Below are 18459 nucleotides of genomic sequence, written 5' to 3'. Positions count from 1 at the left end.
ACAACAGAACGGCTTTCTAATTACCGCTTACTATAAAAATATTGCGAAATGCTCTGCAACCCCATGGAGACTATTACTGCATAATACGTTTTGCCCTAGACTCATGTAAAACTGCTGCAAAAATAGCTCTGTGTGCCTTAATGGGAGGAAAACTAAGGCACAGACTGATTGTGTTGACCATGAAAATCTACAGGGAGGGGAACAACACACACTGGGGCCTGTCGGTGGGTAGGGTGAAGGGAGGAAGAGCATCAGGAAAAATAGCTAATACTTGCGGGGCTTAATACCTAGGTGATGGGTGCAGGAAACCACCATGGCACACGTTTAACTATGTAACAAACCTGCACATCCTGCACACATACTCCAGAACCTAAAATAAAATAAATTTAACAAAAGAAAATTCACACACAGGAATTTGAGTGGGGAAAGAGCTTCTTCCTTGATCCCAATCTCAAAGATTTCAAAGTAGAAGTTTCTCATTTAGCATGATCTTTAAAAATTAGAGCAATGCCCCACATTACCATATTCTAAAGTAATTACTTGCGGTAAGTAAATATAAATTCATCACTAATTATGCAGTCCTTTCTTGTGAAATCCACAGTAAAATTATTTGAGGTATTTTTTTTTAAAAAGCTGACAAGAGAATGACTTTACTTCATCAATCAGTTTGACTAAAGTAATGATTTTCTTAGAATTAAAACTTGTTGAAAGCGCTAAGTATTTCATCTTTAAGTCTAAGAAGCATGTAGTTAATGTCACAGCTAATACATTTGTCAGTCTGCTAATTTTCTTTTTCTATTAGAATAAGTAAACATCAGCCCTTTTAAAAAGCATGCTATTTACCATGTGTCAGGAGCAATGCAGGGAGAACTTATTTGAAAATCATGAGGTAAGGCATTATGAAATGAATAGGAATCATAGGAAGACAATAAGAGAGAAACACGAAAGAAATAGGAATTTAATAATTCCAAAGGGACGGCGGGGCATGCCTCAAGTTGAGTGGGGGAGAGTGGCATTTAAAGAGGAGCTATATAAAACATAAAATCAAACAAAAACTCTAGCCAGAGATATCTGAAAATAGGAAAGAAGAGATGGCTTGAGAGAAAAAGTTCAAATAAAAACAAAAGAAGGCTCTTAAGTGTACAATGAAAATTTAAAAAATGAGATTTTGCCTGGTTGCCATTAGATCAGAGAATTTTTTTTGGCTCTTCAGACATGCTTATTATTTGATGAAATTAGTACAGAAACAGCACAACTGATTCTATTTCCCTTCTATGAAGGACATAATCCGCTAATTTATACTGCATTATATCAGATTTTGCTTTAGGCAGCTTTGGCATTAATGTACTTAGAAGAAAATAACTAGTTAAAAAGTGCCAATTCTCTGTTCCATCTATCAATCATCAGATCTTCTTTTTTAAAAAAAGTATCCTTTTGGTATTGTAGCACTCCAGAGCATAGGTTGATTTCCAAATCTTGTGTCCCAAACTAAATATCACTGGTGCAGTAAAATTTTTCATTTAAAGTAGCCTCCAGAATGTCATTTTCAGTGTTTTATTCTTAAAGTTTTTACTTGCAAGCAGAGAGAAATATTAACAGCATAAACTGCTGCAACTGCACTTTACTTTTTGTTGCTATCAAATTGGTCCTCTTTACTATAGAATTGTTAAGGCTCTTACCTTTCCTCATCAAAATCTGATGAGAAAATATATTCTTCAGTCCAGAATTATTTAAGACGCTTCTTGATTTTTTCTTTTAATGATTCAACTAATTTAATGACTTAGTAGTTTTATTAGTCTTTGTTTTTCTCATTAAACAAATTAGACATAAACTAAAAGGCACAAATTAGTTTCTAAAATTTGAGAACCCAGGTTTTCTAAAGTTGAAAAGAGCAAGGAAAAGATACATTACTTACTTGCTATAGACTTAAGTAAGCTACTTAAATTATCTGTGCCTCAGTTTCTTTGTGCATGAAATGGGGTTAAGACTAGTAGCTACCTCACAAAGTTGTTTAGAGAATCAAATGAGATGTGATAAGCCTTCAGAATCATGCCTGTCCTACAGGCCTGTGCATTAAAAGCTAGTTATTGTTAGCAGTTGCAATTAACCTGTCAACTATCTTGAATACTAGTTTCCTTCAAGGTCTATTTCCCTGGGTTGTGCTTGCGGTGGGGAAACAGAAGCAGCCAGAAATCACAAGGAAGCATACTCTTGGCACCAGAATTTCATTAAATGAATGCTCTTGCTTCAAGTTGTCTCTGCCTCAATTATCAAAGACTTCATAGTTTTGGGGCCATATAAAGTAGCAGATCCTCCGCATAAAGTGTGTGTGTGTGGAGTGTGTATGCATGGGAGGGTGGAGAGAGGGGCTTGGGCAATACAGACCTTTTTTCAGTCCCTATGTGGGATTTGCTGGGTTGAGAAGGGCTATCTCCTGTAGAACGAAATCATGACATGTGCTGAGCCTATGTGTCAAGCGAGACTCCATAGAGGAACGTTCATTCCAACCAATGGAATCCTACATGCCTTCATGCTCCACCCCACCTCCCAGGGGCTGCGTAGCTGAGTATACATATTGCACATCATGTAAATGTTGAGAACATCAGAGGTGATGTGTACAAATCAACTAATGTCATCTCAGCAACTAGATACATTCTTAATATAAAATAACATTTACGCTTCATAGACAATCATATTTTTCTAGCTTTTACAGTTATTATGTGGCTCATGTACTAATGCAACAAAATAAATTATTGTAGGTCTGAGTAACAAAAAAGTAGTCAAATGTATTAGCATAATGTAGATTAACCCAGTTCAGCTGCCTGTGCTAAGGAGGCCATCTCAGATTACTTAGAACTACTGAAATTTACTGTCTTATGCCTGATATCCTGAGGGTTTTAAGAATTATTCTAATATTTCAAATAATTTTAAGTACTAATATTTATTTATCTCTATCTACTTATCTATTGATTTATTCATTCTACCTGTTTCTTGTTTTCCTCCTCCTCTTTCTTCCTCAATCTTTTTTTGTCTCTGCCTCTCTGTGATACATTCCCTCTGTCCCTCCCCAATCCTTAACAAAAACAAAATGGAGCTCAAGGTCAGCCCTTTGGGATACTAGGCCAAGCAATAAAATCAATACTGCTTTGGGAATCTGGGACTCATTTCCCATCCCTGCCATCTTATTTTCTTAGAAAGGACCATAGATATGTTGCTTTCTATCAATCTAAATTTTAGTTTCTTCATTTTTAAAATTAGTTGAGTTGTACTCAACACTGGTCTGACATTCCTTGGCCTAGTACTCTGAAATATGTAAGAACTCCTGATAAATGACTATTGAAAGGCACAAAGAAGAATTATGAGATCCAATCCATTTCTCTAAAAAGTGGTTTTGGAGATCTTTATACCTTTACATCTAGTCTTGGAGTCTAGCTTTAACCCTTAGAACTCATGTGGCAGAATGAAATTAGGGAATCAGGAATGTTTCCAGTATTCTCTAGCAAGCACACCTTATAGCACATATTAAAAATGGTGGACTGGCTTCCAGGATTCCTGGACAACTTTCCAAAGGGATGAAAAGCACCTACAACCAATTAACTGCTTGGGAGGTGGGTCATTAAGGGTTATACTACAAGCATCAGTAACAAAAATGAGCACACTGGGCATGTAATCAACATTGAAAAGACATATGACATCTAGGCCTTTTCAAGCACCCTCATGCACTTAAATAGAGGCACCAATAATATGAATTTCAAAAGTGAACAATCGAGTACTTTACCTGGCTGAGACAAAAGTGGCGTGTAAGGGACTTTCGGTTCTATTGCACTCATTGGTGGAGGTAGCAAAGGATTAGCAAAGCTGCGGAGTGGATGAGTTGGTCGAACACAAGCCGTGGGGATGGTTCTGCTTGGTGCCTCCTCACTGTTAGAATGCTCAGGTTGAGATGGGGGCAGCATGGGTGGTTGTTGGGTAGTTGGTCCTTCACTCACTGCTGCAGTGGAGACAAGAAAAGTCATTCATTATTCCTGGACAAAGTCTGTTTTCCTTAAGTCACTGGAAGAGTCCCTGAATCCATTCAGAGAGATGTGATAGGATGTGGTCAGTCTCTTCTCCAAGTTATGAACATTCTCATTCCTCTACCTTCATATACATATGCAACATGATAGCACTTCCCCTTTAAACAATAGAAATAGATCCAGCAGGACAGAAATTTATCTTTGAGGAAGAGTAGTAAAATACATTGAGCACTGACTATGTTGCCTGAACTGTCTGGGCCCTCTAATCATAAGTGATGAAGAGAGAAAAAAGAGTTATTTCTCCTTTCATAAGCTGCAATGTCAGTGAAATTCAATGTATCAAACCCTGTTACCGCTGCATTATTTTCTACCAGCCAATATGCCAATTTTTCTGTGATTTAAACATGCCATGTCAACTGTCAAACAAATCAGAGTTACAGGATGCTCAGAGGCATTGCTAATAAAATGATACAAATAATAACCACTATCATTATCTTCCATAACAAAATGGAGACACATCTAGCTAAACAGTTGTATGAGAGATGACTCTGCCAGAACAAGTTGCCTGAATGCAGAATTGCAATTTTTCCTCTTTGATAGTAAACCTTGTAATTTGCAGGCAGATTACAGTAGTTGAAGAGGTTCTGCACAGTTACTGTGACTGCCTATGGGCATTTGGAAAGCTTTGTATATGGAAATACACTTTTTTTTTTTTTTCAGAGAACACAGGTAAGACAGAATAAAATGTTTTCAAAGAAGTTTCTTTTGTTAATGACAGTGAGTGAACTTGAACTATTCATTCATATTCAAAGTTAACAAGTCCAGGTTAAACTGCAAGTGAAACTAGCTGCATAGTAAGTTTAAGTGTTAATAAAATATTTTTTCTGATGACTTATTTCTTATTAAATTTTTGTCAGGTAAATCAAAATGTGGTGATAGAAGATAATATCTTGCTTTTGAAAGAGAATTTGTAACCAGGAAATATTTCAAGATAATTAGTGAGATAATTTTGAGACAAGTCTCCCAGAGGCTCAATGAGGTCAGCAAAGTGCAGAGGAATAGAAAGAAAATCTGATAATGCTGAAGGGAATAGAGATTTAAGATACAAAAGATCAAGACATAGAATTAAAGTTATGCAGAAGTGAAATGTGTCTTCAGAAGGTATCTATACTCATTCTTCTATATTCAGAAGGGGTTAGAGGTCTTCTGGGTCACTGAGCAGCCTCCAGGCTTATCCCATTCAGAGATGAAGGTAGAAAGATACAAGGTTGGCTGAGCACAGGATGTAGACATACAACAATCAGAGCCAAAATACAGGCAGAGACTTGATAAAAGATTTCTTTGAACAAGGGAAATGAATGAAGGCAGCAAATGAGAGAATCCCAAAGAGTTTGAAGAGAAGTGCCTTATTTCCAGGCTAGGAAATCCTGCCAAAGAAGAAAAAAAGAGCAAATGAATGCACACTATTAAGGATAATGTGTAGGGCTGCAAGCAAACCAGCAAATCCTTGGTGATGTTGGCTCTCAGATGTGAGGCTTTGGGTAGGTGTTATACAAGGCACTAAATTTCTTTTAAGACTGTAAAGGGGAGAGGAACACTTATGTGCTTGTATTCAAACAGTGTTGTATAATGAGATTTTTGTGAGTGTGGTTCTAGAGACAATGCAAATTACTTAGGTTTAACTTTGGACTCATTTAGTCTAAAGGAGAATATGACCAATGGTCAATTTTTAGCCAAGACCCAACTTTGGGTATCTTTGTGCCACTGGCCTGAGAGAGATGACATCAAGTCCTCTCTTCTTTGTTCCCATAAGAAAGTTTGCCTTAATGTGGGCCTCCTTGCTAGCAATTCCTTCCAGTCACAGGTCTCAGAAGATGCTTGCGAAATGTTAGATTGCAGGCATTGCTTAGGAGGGAAAGGCAGGCTCTTTCAAGGGCTCCCAAGATAATTGTTGGGTTGGAGAAAATTATTCATCAGAAAGGGTTTGTAATTTCACAGGAGAAGTTCTGGGAAAGTGAAAATGCTTTGGCTTCCACTAGACTGGTCTCTGTGTTCCTCTGTGAATTGTGCATCTCACAAATGAGGTTCCGGTGGCTGTTTCTCTATGCTCCTCCTTTATCTCCAATGGGCCAGCTTTTTATTAAAGGGTCTATAAATGCCACATTAAAAATATTCATCCAGGGAAAGAAATTTCACAATTTTCCTCAAAAATCTGCCTTAAATAATTCTCTCTATTGAAGATGGATTGCAATTAACCCACATTATATTTTAAACACCGGTTTAGCCATTAAAGGGACAATAATATGTTTATGATGTTTCATTTCCTTCCTTCTTTCAATTTTTCCTTTTCTACCTTTTCTGCATTTTTGAAATAAAATCTACACTATACTTTCATCCGCTTGATCAATTCGGCTATTGATACTTGTGTATGCTTCACGAAGTTCTCGTGCTGTGTTTTTCAGCTCCATCAGGTCATTTATGTTCTTTACTAAACTTGTTATTCTAGTTAGCAATTCATCTAACCAACATTTTCTCAAGGATCTTAGCTTCCTTGCATTGGGTTAGAACATGCTCCTTTAGCTTGGAGGAATTTGTTATTACTCACCTTTTGAAACCTACTTCTGTCAATTCATCAAACTCATTCTCTGTCCAGTTTTGTTCCCATGCTGGTGAGGAGTTGTGATCTTTTGGAGAAGAGGCATTCTGGTTTTTGGATTTGCAGACAGTTTGGACTGGCTTCTCCTTTTGAGATGGAGTCTTGCTCTGTTGCCCAGGCTGGAGTGTAGTGACATGATCTTGGCTCACTGCAACCTCCGCCTCCCAGGTTCAAGCAATTATCTGCCTCAGCCTCGTGAGTAGCTGGGATTACAGGTGCCCACCAACATGCTCAGCTGATTTTTGTATTTTTAGTAGACAGGAGGTTTCACCATCTTGGCCAGATTGGTCTTGAACTCCTGACCTCATGATCCACCTGCCTCAGCCTCCCAAAGTGCTGGGATTACATGCATGACCCACCACGCCAGGTCTCTTAAAGAATTTTCAACCCAGAATTTCATATCCAGCCAAACTAAACTTTATAAGTGAAAGAGAAATAAAATCCTTTATAGACAAGCAAATGCTGAGAGATTTTGTCACCACCAGGCCTGCCTTAGAAGAGCTCCTGAAGGAGGCACTAAACATGGAAAGGAACGACCAGTACTAGCCACTGCAAAAACATACCAAATTGTAAAGAACATTGACACTATGAAGAAACTGCATCAATTAATGGGCAAAATAACCAACTAGCATCATAATGACAGGATCGAATTCACAATATTAACCTTAAATGTAAACAGGCAAATGCTCCAATTAAAAAACACAGACTGGCAAATTGGATAGAGTCAAGACCCATCAGTGTGCTGTATTCAGGAGACCCATCTCACATGCAAAGACACACAGAGGCTCAAAATAAAGGGATGGAGGAAGATTTACCAAGCAAATGGAAAATAAAAAAAGAGCAGGGGTTGCAATTCTAGTCTCTGATAAAACAGACTTTAAACCAACAAAGATAAAAGGAGACAAAGAAGACCATTACATAATGGTAAAGAGATCAATGCAACAAGAAGAGCTAACTATCCTAAATATATATGCACCCAATGCAGGAGCACCCAGATTCATAAAGTAAGTTCTTAGAGACCTACAAAGAGACTTAGACTCCCATACAATAACAGTGGGAAACTTTAACACCCCACTGTCAATATTAGATCAACGAGATAGAAAATTAACAAGGATATCCAGTACTTGAACTCAGCTCTGGATCAAGCAGACCTAATAGACACTTACAAAACTCTCCAGCCCAAATCAACATAATATACATTCTTCACAGCACATCACACATATTGTAAAATTGACCACATAATTGGAAGTAAAATGCTCCTCAGCAAATGGAAAAGAACAGAAATCATAACAGTCTCTCAGACTACAGTGCAATTAAATTAGAACTCAAGATTAGGAAACTCACTCAAAACCACACAACTACATGGAAACGGAACAACCTGCTCCTGAATGACTACTGGGTAAATAACAAAATTAAGGCAGAAATAAAGATGTTCTTTGAAACCAATGAGAACAAAGACACAATGTACCAGAATCCCTGGGACATATTTAAAGCAGTGTGTAAGGGAAATTTATAGCTACAAAAGCCCACAATAGAAAGCAGAAAGGATCTAAAACCAACACCATACTATCACAATTAAAAGAACTAGAGAAGCAAGAGCAAACAAATTCAAAAGCTAGCAGAAGACAAGAAATAATTAATATCAGAGCAGAACTGAAAGAGATAGAGACAGGAAAAACCCTTCAAAAAATTAGTGAATCAAGAAGCTGTTTTTTTTTTTAAAGATCAACAAAATAGACTGCTAGCCAGACTAATAAAGAAGAAAAGAGAGAAGAATCAAATAGGCACAATCAAAAATGATAAAGGGGATATCACCACCAATCCCACAGAAATCAAACTACCATCAGAGAATACTAAAAACACCTCTATGCAAACAAACTAGAACATCTAGAAGAAATGGATAAATTCCTGGACACATACATGGAACATATCTCAAAATAATAAGAGCTATTTATGACAAACCCACAGCCAATATCATACTGAATGGGCAAAAACTGGAAGCATTCCCTCTGAAAACTGGCACAAGACAGGGATGCCCTCTCTCACCACTCCTATTCAACATAGTGTTGGAAGTTCTGGCCAGGGCAATCAGGCAGGAGAAAGAAATAAAGGGTATTCAATTAGGAAAAGAGGAAGTCAAATTGTCTCTGTTTGCAGAAGACATGATTGTATGTTTAGAAAACCCCATCATCTCAATTCCAAATCTCCTTAAGCTGATAAACAACTTCAGTAAAGTCTCAGGATACAAAATCAATGTGCAAAAATCACAAGCATTCCTATATGCCAAAAATAGACAGAGAGCCAAATCATGAGTGAAGTCCCATTCACAATTGCTACAAAGAGAATAAAATACCTAGGAATACAACTTACAAGGGATGTGAAGGACGTCTTCAAAGAGAACTACAAACCACTGCTCATGGAAATAAGAGAGGACACAAACAAATGGAAAAACATTCCATGCTCATGGATATGAAGAATCAATACCATGAAAATGACCACACTGCCCAAAGTAATTTATAGATTCAATGTTCTCCCCATCAGGCTACCATTGACTTTCTTCACAGAATTGGAAAAAAAGTACTTTAAATTTCATATGAAACCAAAAAAGAGCTTGTATAGCCAAGAGAATCCGAGGCAAAAAAGAACAAAGCTGGAGGTATCACACTACCTGACTTCAAACTATATTACAAGGCTACAGCAATCAAAACAGCACGGTAGTGGTACCAAAACAGATATGTAGACGAACAGGACAGAACAGAGGCCTCAGAAATAGCACTACACATCTACAACCATCTGATCTTTGACAAACCTGACAAAAACAGGCAATAGGGAAAGGATTCTCTATTTAATAAATGGTGTTGGGAAAATTGGCTAGTCATATGCAGAAGACTGAAACTAGATCCCTTCTTTCCATCTTATACAAAAATTAATTCAAGATGGATTAAAGACTCAATTGTTAGACCTAAAACCATAAAAACCATAGAAGAAAACCTAGGCAATACCATTCAGGACATAAGCATGGGAAAATACTTCATGACTAAAACAGCAAAAGCAATGACAACAAAAGCCAGAATTGACAAAAGGGATCTAATTAAAGATTTTCTGCACAGCAAAAAAACTATCCTCAGAGTGAACAGGGAACCTAGAGAATGGGAGAAAATTTTTGCAATCTATCCATCTGACAAAAGACTAATATCCAGAATCTACAAAGAACTTAAACAAATTTACAAGAAAAAAACAATCCTATCAAAAAGTGGGCAAAGGATATGAACAGACACTTTTCAAAAGAAGACATTTACGCAGCCAACAAAGATGAAAAAATGCTCATAATCACTGGTCATTAGAGAAATGCAAATCAAAACCACAATGAGATACCATCTCAGGCCAGTTAGAATAGCCATTCCTAAAACGTCAGGAAACAACAGATGCTGGAAAGAATGTGGAGAAATAGGAATGCTTTTACACTGCTTGTGGGAGTGTAAATTAGTTCAACCATTGTGGAAGACAGTGTGGCAATTCCTCAAGGATCTAGAACTAGAAACACTATTTGACCCAGCAATCCCATTACTGGGTATATACCCAAAGGACTATAAATCATTCTACTATAAAGACACATGCACATGTATATTTACTGCGGCACTGTTCACAATAGCAAAGACTTGGAACCAACCCTAGTGTCCATCAGTGATGGACTGGATAAAGAAAATGTGGTGCATATATACCATGGAATACAATGCGGCCATAAGAAAGGATGAGTTTGTGTCCTTTGCAGGGACATGGATGAAGCTGGAAACCATTCTCAGCAAACTAACAGAAGAACAGAAAACCAAACACCTCATGTTCTTACTCATAAGTGGGAGTTGAACAATGAGAACACATGTACACAGGGAAGGGAACATCACATACCAGGGTCTCTTGGGGGTTAGAGGGTAAGGGAGGGATAGCATTAGGAGAAACACGTAATGTAGATGATGGGTTGGTGGGTGCAGCAAAGCACCATGGCATGTGTATACCTATGTAACAAACCTGTACATTCTGCACATGTACCCCAGAACTTAAAGTATAATTTAAAAAAGAAATCTAAATTATTATTGTGATCGTAAGTTTAATAGAATGTACATGCATTTGTTAGTCTTTTGAAACTCGGTCTCTCACTTTGAAAATTTTCATATTTCACATGAATTCTGATTATGTCACTGAATTTTCTTTTTCCTAATCCTGCTCTTTAATGCTATTCTTCCTCATCAGCATCTCTAAAAACAAAATTGTCTGCATGCCCAGTCTTCTATCCCCAAGTTTTCAACTGGCCCCGTGATCCTGGCTGCAAACGTCATGATGTGGCTTTTGATGGAAGTAAAAATGGCTTTACATAGATGGGTCCCCTCTTTAGCAAAATCCATCCTTAGTACCACATACGGAGAATAGGAAAGTGCCTAATGTACTAGACAGGAGTGAGACGGCCCTTCCTCGAGATGGAATATATCACCAATCCCTAAGGGACAATTTCTGTTGTATTCAAAATGAATATAGTGAACAAGTATAAGATTTCCATATATAATTCATAATTCTTATATTTTAAGTGGAGCAAAATAAATACTTTTTGGAACTGGCTGACATTTAAGGCAGCAAAAACCCTTTAACAAACACAATAGCAACTGCTCCACTGGTGAAATACTATCATTTCAGATGAGCACTTTTGTCCAGTTCAGACACTGGCTTCAGGACACCTATGTGAAACAAATTGGCTTACAGGTATAACATTTAGCTCTGCCAAGATCTCTAAAAGCAAAGAAACCTGCTTTTGCCCATGACGTGCCCCTGCTCTGCAATTCAGAGTATCGAGTGAGAATCAAATACGTGCTAGCACGGCACTTGTTTTTATATGATGAAATAGTCAGAATTCGTTGTCCAAATAGCATGCAATTACACAGCAGAGTCAAATCTCAAGGTACTTTATAGTAATTAATATCAATACACATAAATAATTGCTATGAAATAACTAGGAAAAATATTGCAAAAATGAAAATGAGGATTTTTCTTCTTTCTAAAAACTACAATATGTGATAGAAGTACAGCAAGCCAATAACTCTAAGCAAAGACTGAGACATGAACACCTCTAGAAACCCAGTTCACTCATTAATCTCAGAAGAATGACATGATGCAATATTGTTACATAACCCTAGTTTCTTACAGCCTGGATTTTTTTAAAGACCCTCAAGAATAATCCATGATCTCCATTGCACTCCTCATTTTATCTAGGTCAAGTTTCATTTATTAGTTGATTTTCCATTTGAGGGAGAACAGAGGCAGAAAAATAGCATGAATAAAGCTGACCAGACTTCTCACTAGTTAAGACAATGTCAGAACTAAAAGGAAAAGTGGAAATCACTTAAACTGCTCCACTACCATCTACTTGTTTCAAAGACAAGAAAGTGGGGGCACCAATTTTGTAGGGATTTGTAGAAATGAGGCCCCAAGACTACCTATTGGTTGAAGTTTTCAAATACAATGCAGCTAAACTGTTCCCTAGGGATAACTCATTTGCTTATTGAGACTAAGAGGAGTAATGCAGTTACTTATTAAGAAGAGGAAATATTTGTCCATCACAGCTATATAAATATTTACTGATAGGTCAGCAAATACATGTACTGCAAATGTATGTACCATATCTTTTCTTTCCTTATGATCAGAGAGAAATTCAGCTTTATTTGTGCCTTCAGAAGGCACAGACCTTTGGGACAGGACTTTAGTGATTCATTTCTTATAAAACTCAAAAGGTCTTTCAGATAACTTTGGAGAAAAAAAGAGTTTCCACCTTGGCAAAGTCAACTTTTTCTTTTAATACGTGTGCCTTTCTATGTTTCCCAAGGCGACTAATAAGATATATCCACCCAGATGTATGAAATGTTTTCTGCTTGAGAGAGAACAGGAATGTCTAGTGTTCTCTAAGGCATTTAGAAACTAATAAGGAATGGTGGGAAATGGGAAGTTAATTGTTTCTGACAGTGATTTAGAGAATATTTAGTTTCCTAAAAAGGAGGGTGAGTGTTATTTATTTTTATTTTAAGCAATCACTTGGAACACATATTAGATCTTAGTCCCTTTGCATTGCACATAGCTTTGTTCAAAAAATTCTTGATGAATGCCTAAAGATGTATTTTAAAAATCTGTAAAATTTTGGGCAGGAGTAGAACATTCATTGATTTTAGATAAAGTTAAAAAATCACTAAGCATTTTGTCATATAACTACTTCTATTTAATAATCCTTACTTTAAAAAATAAAAATATCTTCTAGAGAATAAATATTTTAATAAATTAATTTCTTTTCTTTTCTTTTTTTCTGCCTCAGCCTCCCAAGTAGCTGGGACTATAGGCGCATGCCACCATGCCCAGCTAATTTTTTTGTATTTTTAGTAGAGATGGGGTTTCACCTTTTTGTGAGGATGGTCTCGATCTCTTGACCTTGTGATCTACCTGCTTCAGCCTCCCAAAATGCTGGGATTACAGGCGTAAGCCACCTCGCCTGGCCCAATCAATTTCTAATAGATTTTATTTATAGAGGCTTTTGAGGTTCACAGGAAAACTGAGCAGAAGGAACAGATATTTCTCACATGCCTCCTATCCCACATACACCCAGTGTACTCACTGTCAAAATCACAAGTCACACATGAGACTTTTGACCACAGATAAAAACAAATTTTATACTAGCCGATTCCCTTTATTCATTTTCATTGAGCTTTAACTTTTGGAATCATTTTCCCTGTGATTCAATAAGAGAGAGTTTCACATACTGCACCCATTTAAGAGAAAAAAGGAAAGAGTAAATTGATGTTGGACCTCAATGAATAAATTTTCAAAAGAAAACTATGCCTTTAAAAAAAGGGACAAGAAATGAGTAACACAACATGAATAAAAATAGTGAATTACTAATTTTAAAAGTCCTGAATTTTGGCTTGTACCAGTCATGATGGAGAGACCTGATAAAGGTCATTCTACACATTTTTTTTTTTTTTTTAATTTGAAATAGAGTCTAGCTCTGTCATGCAGGCTGGAGTGCAGTGTCACACTCTCAGCTCACTGCAACCTCCACCTCCCAGGCTCAAGAGAGTCTCATGCCTCAGCCTCCCAAGTAACTGGGACTATAAGCACGGGTCATCACACCCAACTAATTTAGTAGAGACAAGGTTTTACCATATTGGCCAGGCTTGTCTCCAAATCCTGACTTCAAGTGATCTGCCCACCTCAGCCCCTGAAAGTCTACACATTCTTTTCATATTTCCCTTTAAAGTCAGAGAATATACAAGACATCAAAAGAGTGTAGGAGACAACAGACCAATAGGGAGAATACTAAACTAACATTAAAACTTGTCTTTTTTTGTTGCAGAGAGCTACATTTTAGAAGTGAAGAAGGCACTTGTGGGCTCACAATTCTTTGACTGGAATTCCATTTCCAGTTGTCTTGGGATTTGATCATTTTGGTTGTTAGACTTTCTACATCTTTCCCATGTAATTCCCTTCGATGCAGTTTGGGCAACTATTTTTCCTCGAGTTTTTGCACACAACTCTATTCTGTAGATATTATGTGCAGTGAGAAAAGAGAAAATAAATCTAATTCTCCCTTGGCAGATCTCTGATGCCTTTTAATTCTAACCTTGCTATAGCTAGACGATTTATGATTTCTTAGAGCTGTCCCTGTTTGGTTGGAAAAATATACCTTACCTCAAAAATATATTTTATTGTTGTTACTATCATATCTATTACAAAACATCCTATCTCACATGAGCTGCTGAGTCACTTGTTCTTAACTAAGAGATGAAAGCCATAGAACTGATTTTAAAATGCTGTGTTCAAAAAAAAAAAAAAAAGTCAAATGGCACAGTAGAAATCACCAGGGTGTATATAATAGCTTGACAGTCTCTTTTCATACCTTCCTTCAAATAAATGAAGTACTACCTGTAAATCCTTTTTTTTTTTTCTGATAATTTTTAAAGCTGAAAAAGTATCACTTACCTGATTAAAGAAATCTAAAGCATTCATCCAAGTATTGGTTCATCAGCAATCAGTGAGACATAACCAACAGATACCAAATATGTTGGAAGATATCACTTGATTAGTAATTTCCTATTTAATAGGACATATTCATTTCAAGCACCCATCACATCATTGTTCGATGGAACCACTTGACCTTTGTTTTCCCACCACTTCCCCTCGTATTGTCAGTGGAGTGTGCTGTGGAAAGGTGTCTAGGGAATCAGTACAAATGCACATGAGTTAGGATCCAAAGTACTGTGTTGGGAAGGAACATTCTAGTACCACAGTCATAGGGAAATTAACCTTTATAAGGGATAAGAAGGTCAGAATGCAGCACATTTCACAAGACACCTTTACGATTATTCATTTGTTCTTATTAAAAAGAGAGGAAAATGCATTACACTGACTTCTTCCTGCTCCGAAACCTCGGTCCACTGACAGTGTTGGGAATGGCACAGGCCGGAGAGTGAACTGCGGGTGGGGATATCCACAGGTGGGAGACGGGAGGATTCCTGGGTACTGGGCACTTTCTAGGGTCGGCACAGGGATGGCACTCACAACAGCTGCAAAAGAAAAAGGTTAATGGGCTTTTTGAATCTTATGTATTCACTCAACAAGCAAAAAGAAAATGGTGGAATTTTCAGATCCTCAAATCTATACACACTCTTCGTAGTATCAAGTAGGTTCCCTCACTTACCTCTCTCCACCAATCCCACTTTTTACTTTAGAAAAGACAGCTCACCCCTCAAGCATCATACTATGAAATATTACCCTGCAGTTTAAAACATTCCAGGGCTCCAAACAAAGAAACAGTTAATCAAGTTTCCATAAATCCACTTTAACATTTTATTTCGGTCATGCTGTTTGTTTGTCCTAGTCTTAGGCTTTCTTCTAAGGATGAACTATGGCATTAGAAAGGTTAGGTTGTTCACAAATCAAATATATTGTATACAGTGGGCTGAAAAAGTGTTGGGAATTTTCCATTAATTCTGTAAAAGAATGTATTGCTCTTGAGGGACAGTCCAGAAACACAGAGAGAGAAGCAAGGTATTGTCTCAATGGTCATACTTAGGATTTATCTTTAAATAGAAAATATCTTCAAATACCCAAATCAGTGCAGGTGAGTGACATATTAAGTGTAACTGAATGTTTTTCAGGAATATCAACATTTTTTAGTTATACTGGCTGAAACCCACAGATAAAAAACATACACAATATCTTCTAGGTTTAGAAAGTATTGTTCAATTTCATTATTCAATAGCTATTCAATTATATATTATTAAATATTCCAATTGTAGTCAATCTTTATTTTATATTATCTTATAAAATGTTTAGTATTCCCTATCTTTTATCATGCCAAAACAAAATTTAAGTCAGCTACCTGAATGATCAATTTTAGCTGTATATTCCTGTCTATGAAATTAATAAAATAATTTGTTATTTATTTAGATGATAATGCCAGTAACTGGAGTTTAACATACATATACGTGCATGCACATTTACCAAATGAAAATCTTTTCCTTTGTCATGTTTCTCATTTTATAACTTACAATCGTAGATACAAATTACACTGCATATTGTAAATCAATGAGAAACAACATATAGATTTCTTTTAAATTCTAACTTAAAATTCAGATTAAATATATAAAAGATACAAGATTTTAAAAGGGCTGCTTCTAGTAAACTGGCTATTAAAATTATATACCAGAATTTATTTTTCAGTATATTTATAATATTTCTTAAAATATATATGAACATGTTTACTTGAACTGAAAAATGAAGTCAGACTGTTTCAGATATAAAGTATTTTGATGGACTGATTTGACAACAAAGAGTGATTCTGCTAATCAGATTAAATGATGAGTATTTCCTATAAATTGAATAAAAATATAAATCACTTAAATCATTTAAACAAAAATTGCTTTAGTGAACATCTAAGTGATATTTCAATTTTCCTAATCTTGTCTTTATTTTTCAGTAAATAATTGTTGAATTTTATTGGGTTTTTGTTCTATCACAAATTCAAATTATTGCTTTGGAGTGTAGTGTGATGACATTAATATAATTTTTTTTAAAAAAATATGTGTCACTGTGTATATTAGAAGTTTATGACATGATGTTATGAGACACATAGATAAATGTAGATAGTAGGTTGGTTACCATAGTGAAGTAGATTAACATATCTATCATCTCACAGTTATTTTTGTGACAAAGTAACAAAGTAACTAAAATTTACATATTTAACAAAAATCCCTAATACAATACAGTTGTATTAACTTCAGTTCTCATGCTGTAGATTAGGTCTGTAGACTTGTTTATCTCACATGTCTGCTATTTTGTATTCTTTGGCCTACATCTCCCCATTTCCTCTCCCCATTCCACCTGTAGGAACCACTCCTTCATTCTCTATCTCTGTGTATTTGAGCTTATATATGTATTATTTCACATATATATTTCACATATGAGATTGTTAAGAGGTTCATACTACCCAAAGCAATATGCAGATTTAACACAATCCCTATCAAAATTCTAATGGAATTCTTCACAGAGATAGAAATAATCTTAAAATTTATTTGAAACCACAACAAATATTGAATAACCAAAGCAATACTGAGAAAGAAAAACAAAGTTGGATGCCCTCCACTTCCTGATTAGAAATTATGTTAAAAAGCTACGGTAATCAAAACAGCATGGTACTGGCATAAAACAGAAGTGTAGATCAATGGAACAGAATAGAGAGCCCAGAAATAAATGCAAACATATATGGACAATTAGTTTCAACAAGAGCACAAAGAAGACACTATGGGGAAAGAATATTATCTTCCATGACTGGTGCTGGGGGAATGACTTTCACATTCAAAATAATGAAATTGGACCCTTATCTCACACCATATAGAAAAATTAACTCAAAATGGACAAAATACCTATATGTATGACCCAAAAGGTAATGCCTAGGAGAGAGCATAGGGGAACAGCTCCTTGACTTTGGTCTTGTTTATGATCTTTTTAGATTTCACACCAAAAGCTTGGCTTCAAAAACAAAAATAAATACATGAAACTGCACCAGACTAAAAAGCTTCTGCACAGCAAAGGAAATAATCACCAAAAGGAAAAGGCAACCTAATCTTGTCTTTATATATTGTTACACAAAGTGCTTCTCTGTGAAAACAACTTTCAAGTTTATTTTAAAATTACTTGATAAATTTTGGTACAGCTTTTTATTGTGAAGCTCCTAGAAAACAAGAAAGTAAATAACTTGAATGAGTAACAAATACTTCTGCAAGTGAGGTGGTTTCTAACATTTTCATTTAGAGCACAATTGAAGGAGAATCTCAGGTAGTTGTTAGTTGAAAAATTATCAAAAATAACAGAATGAGAAGTCACAATGTGATTTTGGCATGTAATTTGGGAGAAGTTCAAATTGTTCAGTGATTGCTATAAAGATCTCATTGTTATAGTACTCATTCATGTACATATACACACTATTATATATATATATGCAAACATATACAAAGGTTTCACAGTGTTTAGATCAATAAAAACCACACTGGACTCGAGTTAATGCAATAAGCAACATTCATACATGGGTATATGCAATTAATGTACAAAAAGCCCCATTCATGTCATTAAGTGATAACACTCCAATAAAATTTTACTCTATATGCCATTGTAGAGAAATACTAATTGTAATGTTAAGATCCACAGGAAAAGGCCGGGCGCGGTGGCTCAAGCCTGTAATCCCAGCACTTTGGGAGG

At 36.1% G+C, this 18459-nt stretch overlaps 1 protein-coding gene across 5 annotated transcripts in view; it reads right to left on the bottom strand.

Moving 5' to 3' along the window:
- Positions 1 to 18459, bottom strand: part of DCC (DCC netrin 1 receptor) — a 1226567-nt gene that overhangs the window by 32106 nt on the left and 1176002 nt on the right. For 3 of the 5 annotated variants that reach the window (XM_017951762.3, XM_017951759.3, XM_017951763.3), the window contains exons 26-27: positions 15105 to 15266; positions 3779 to 3991 (exon numbers count right to left, since the gene is read on the bottom strand). In XM_017951762.3, the coding sequence (XP_017807251.1) occupies positions 3779 to 3991; positions 15105 to 15266 (375 nt within the window). The remainder of the gene's footprint in view (positions 1 to 3778; positions 3992 to 15104; positions 15267 to 18459) is intronic. The other 2 variants (XM_017951760.3, XM_017951761.3) reach the window with 2 other exon arrangements.

Source organism: Papio anubis, chromosome 19, assembly GCF_008728515.1.
Source record: "Papio anubis isolate 15944 chromosome 19, Panubis1.0, whole genome shotgun sequence".
In the NCBI taxonomy this organism is placed as follows: Eukaryota; Metazoa; Chordata; class Mammalia; order Primates; family Cercopithecidae; genus Papio; species Papio anubis.
The sequence above is the reverse complement of the archived record's forward strand: the minus strand, read 5'-3'. Positions and strand labels throughout refer to the sequence as shown.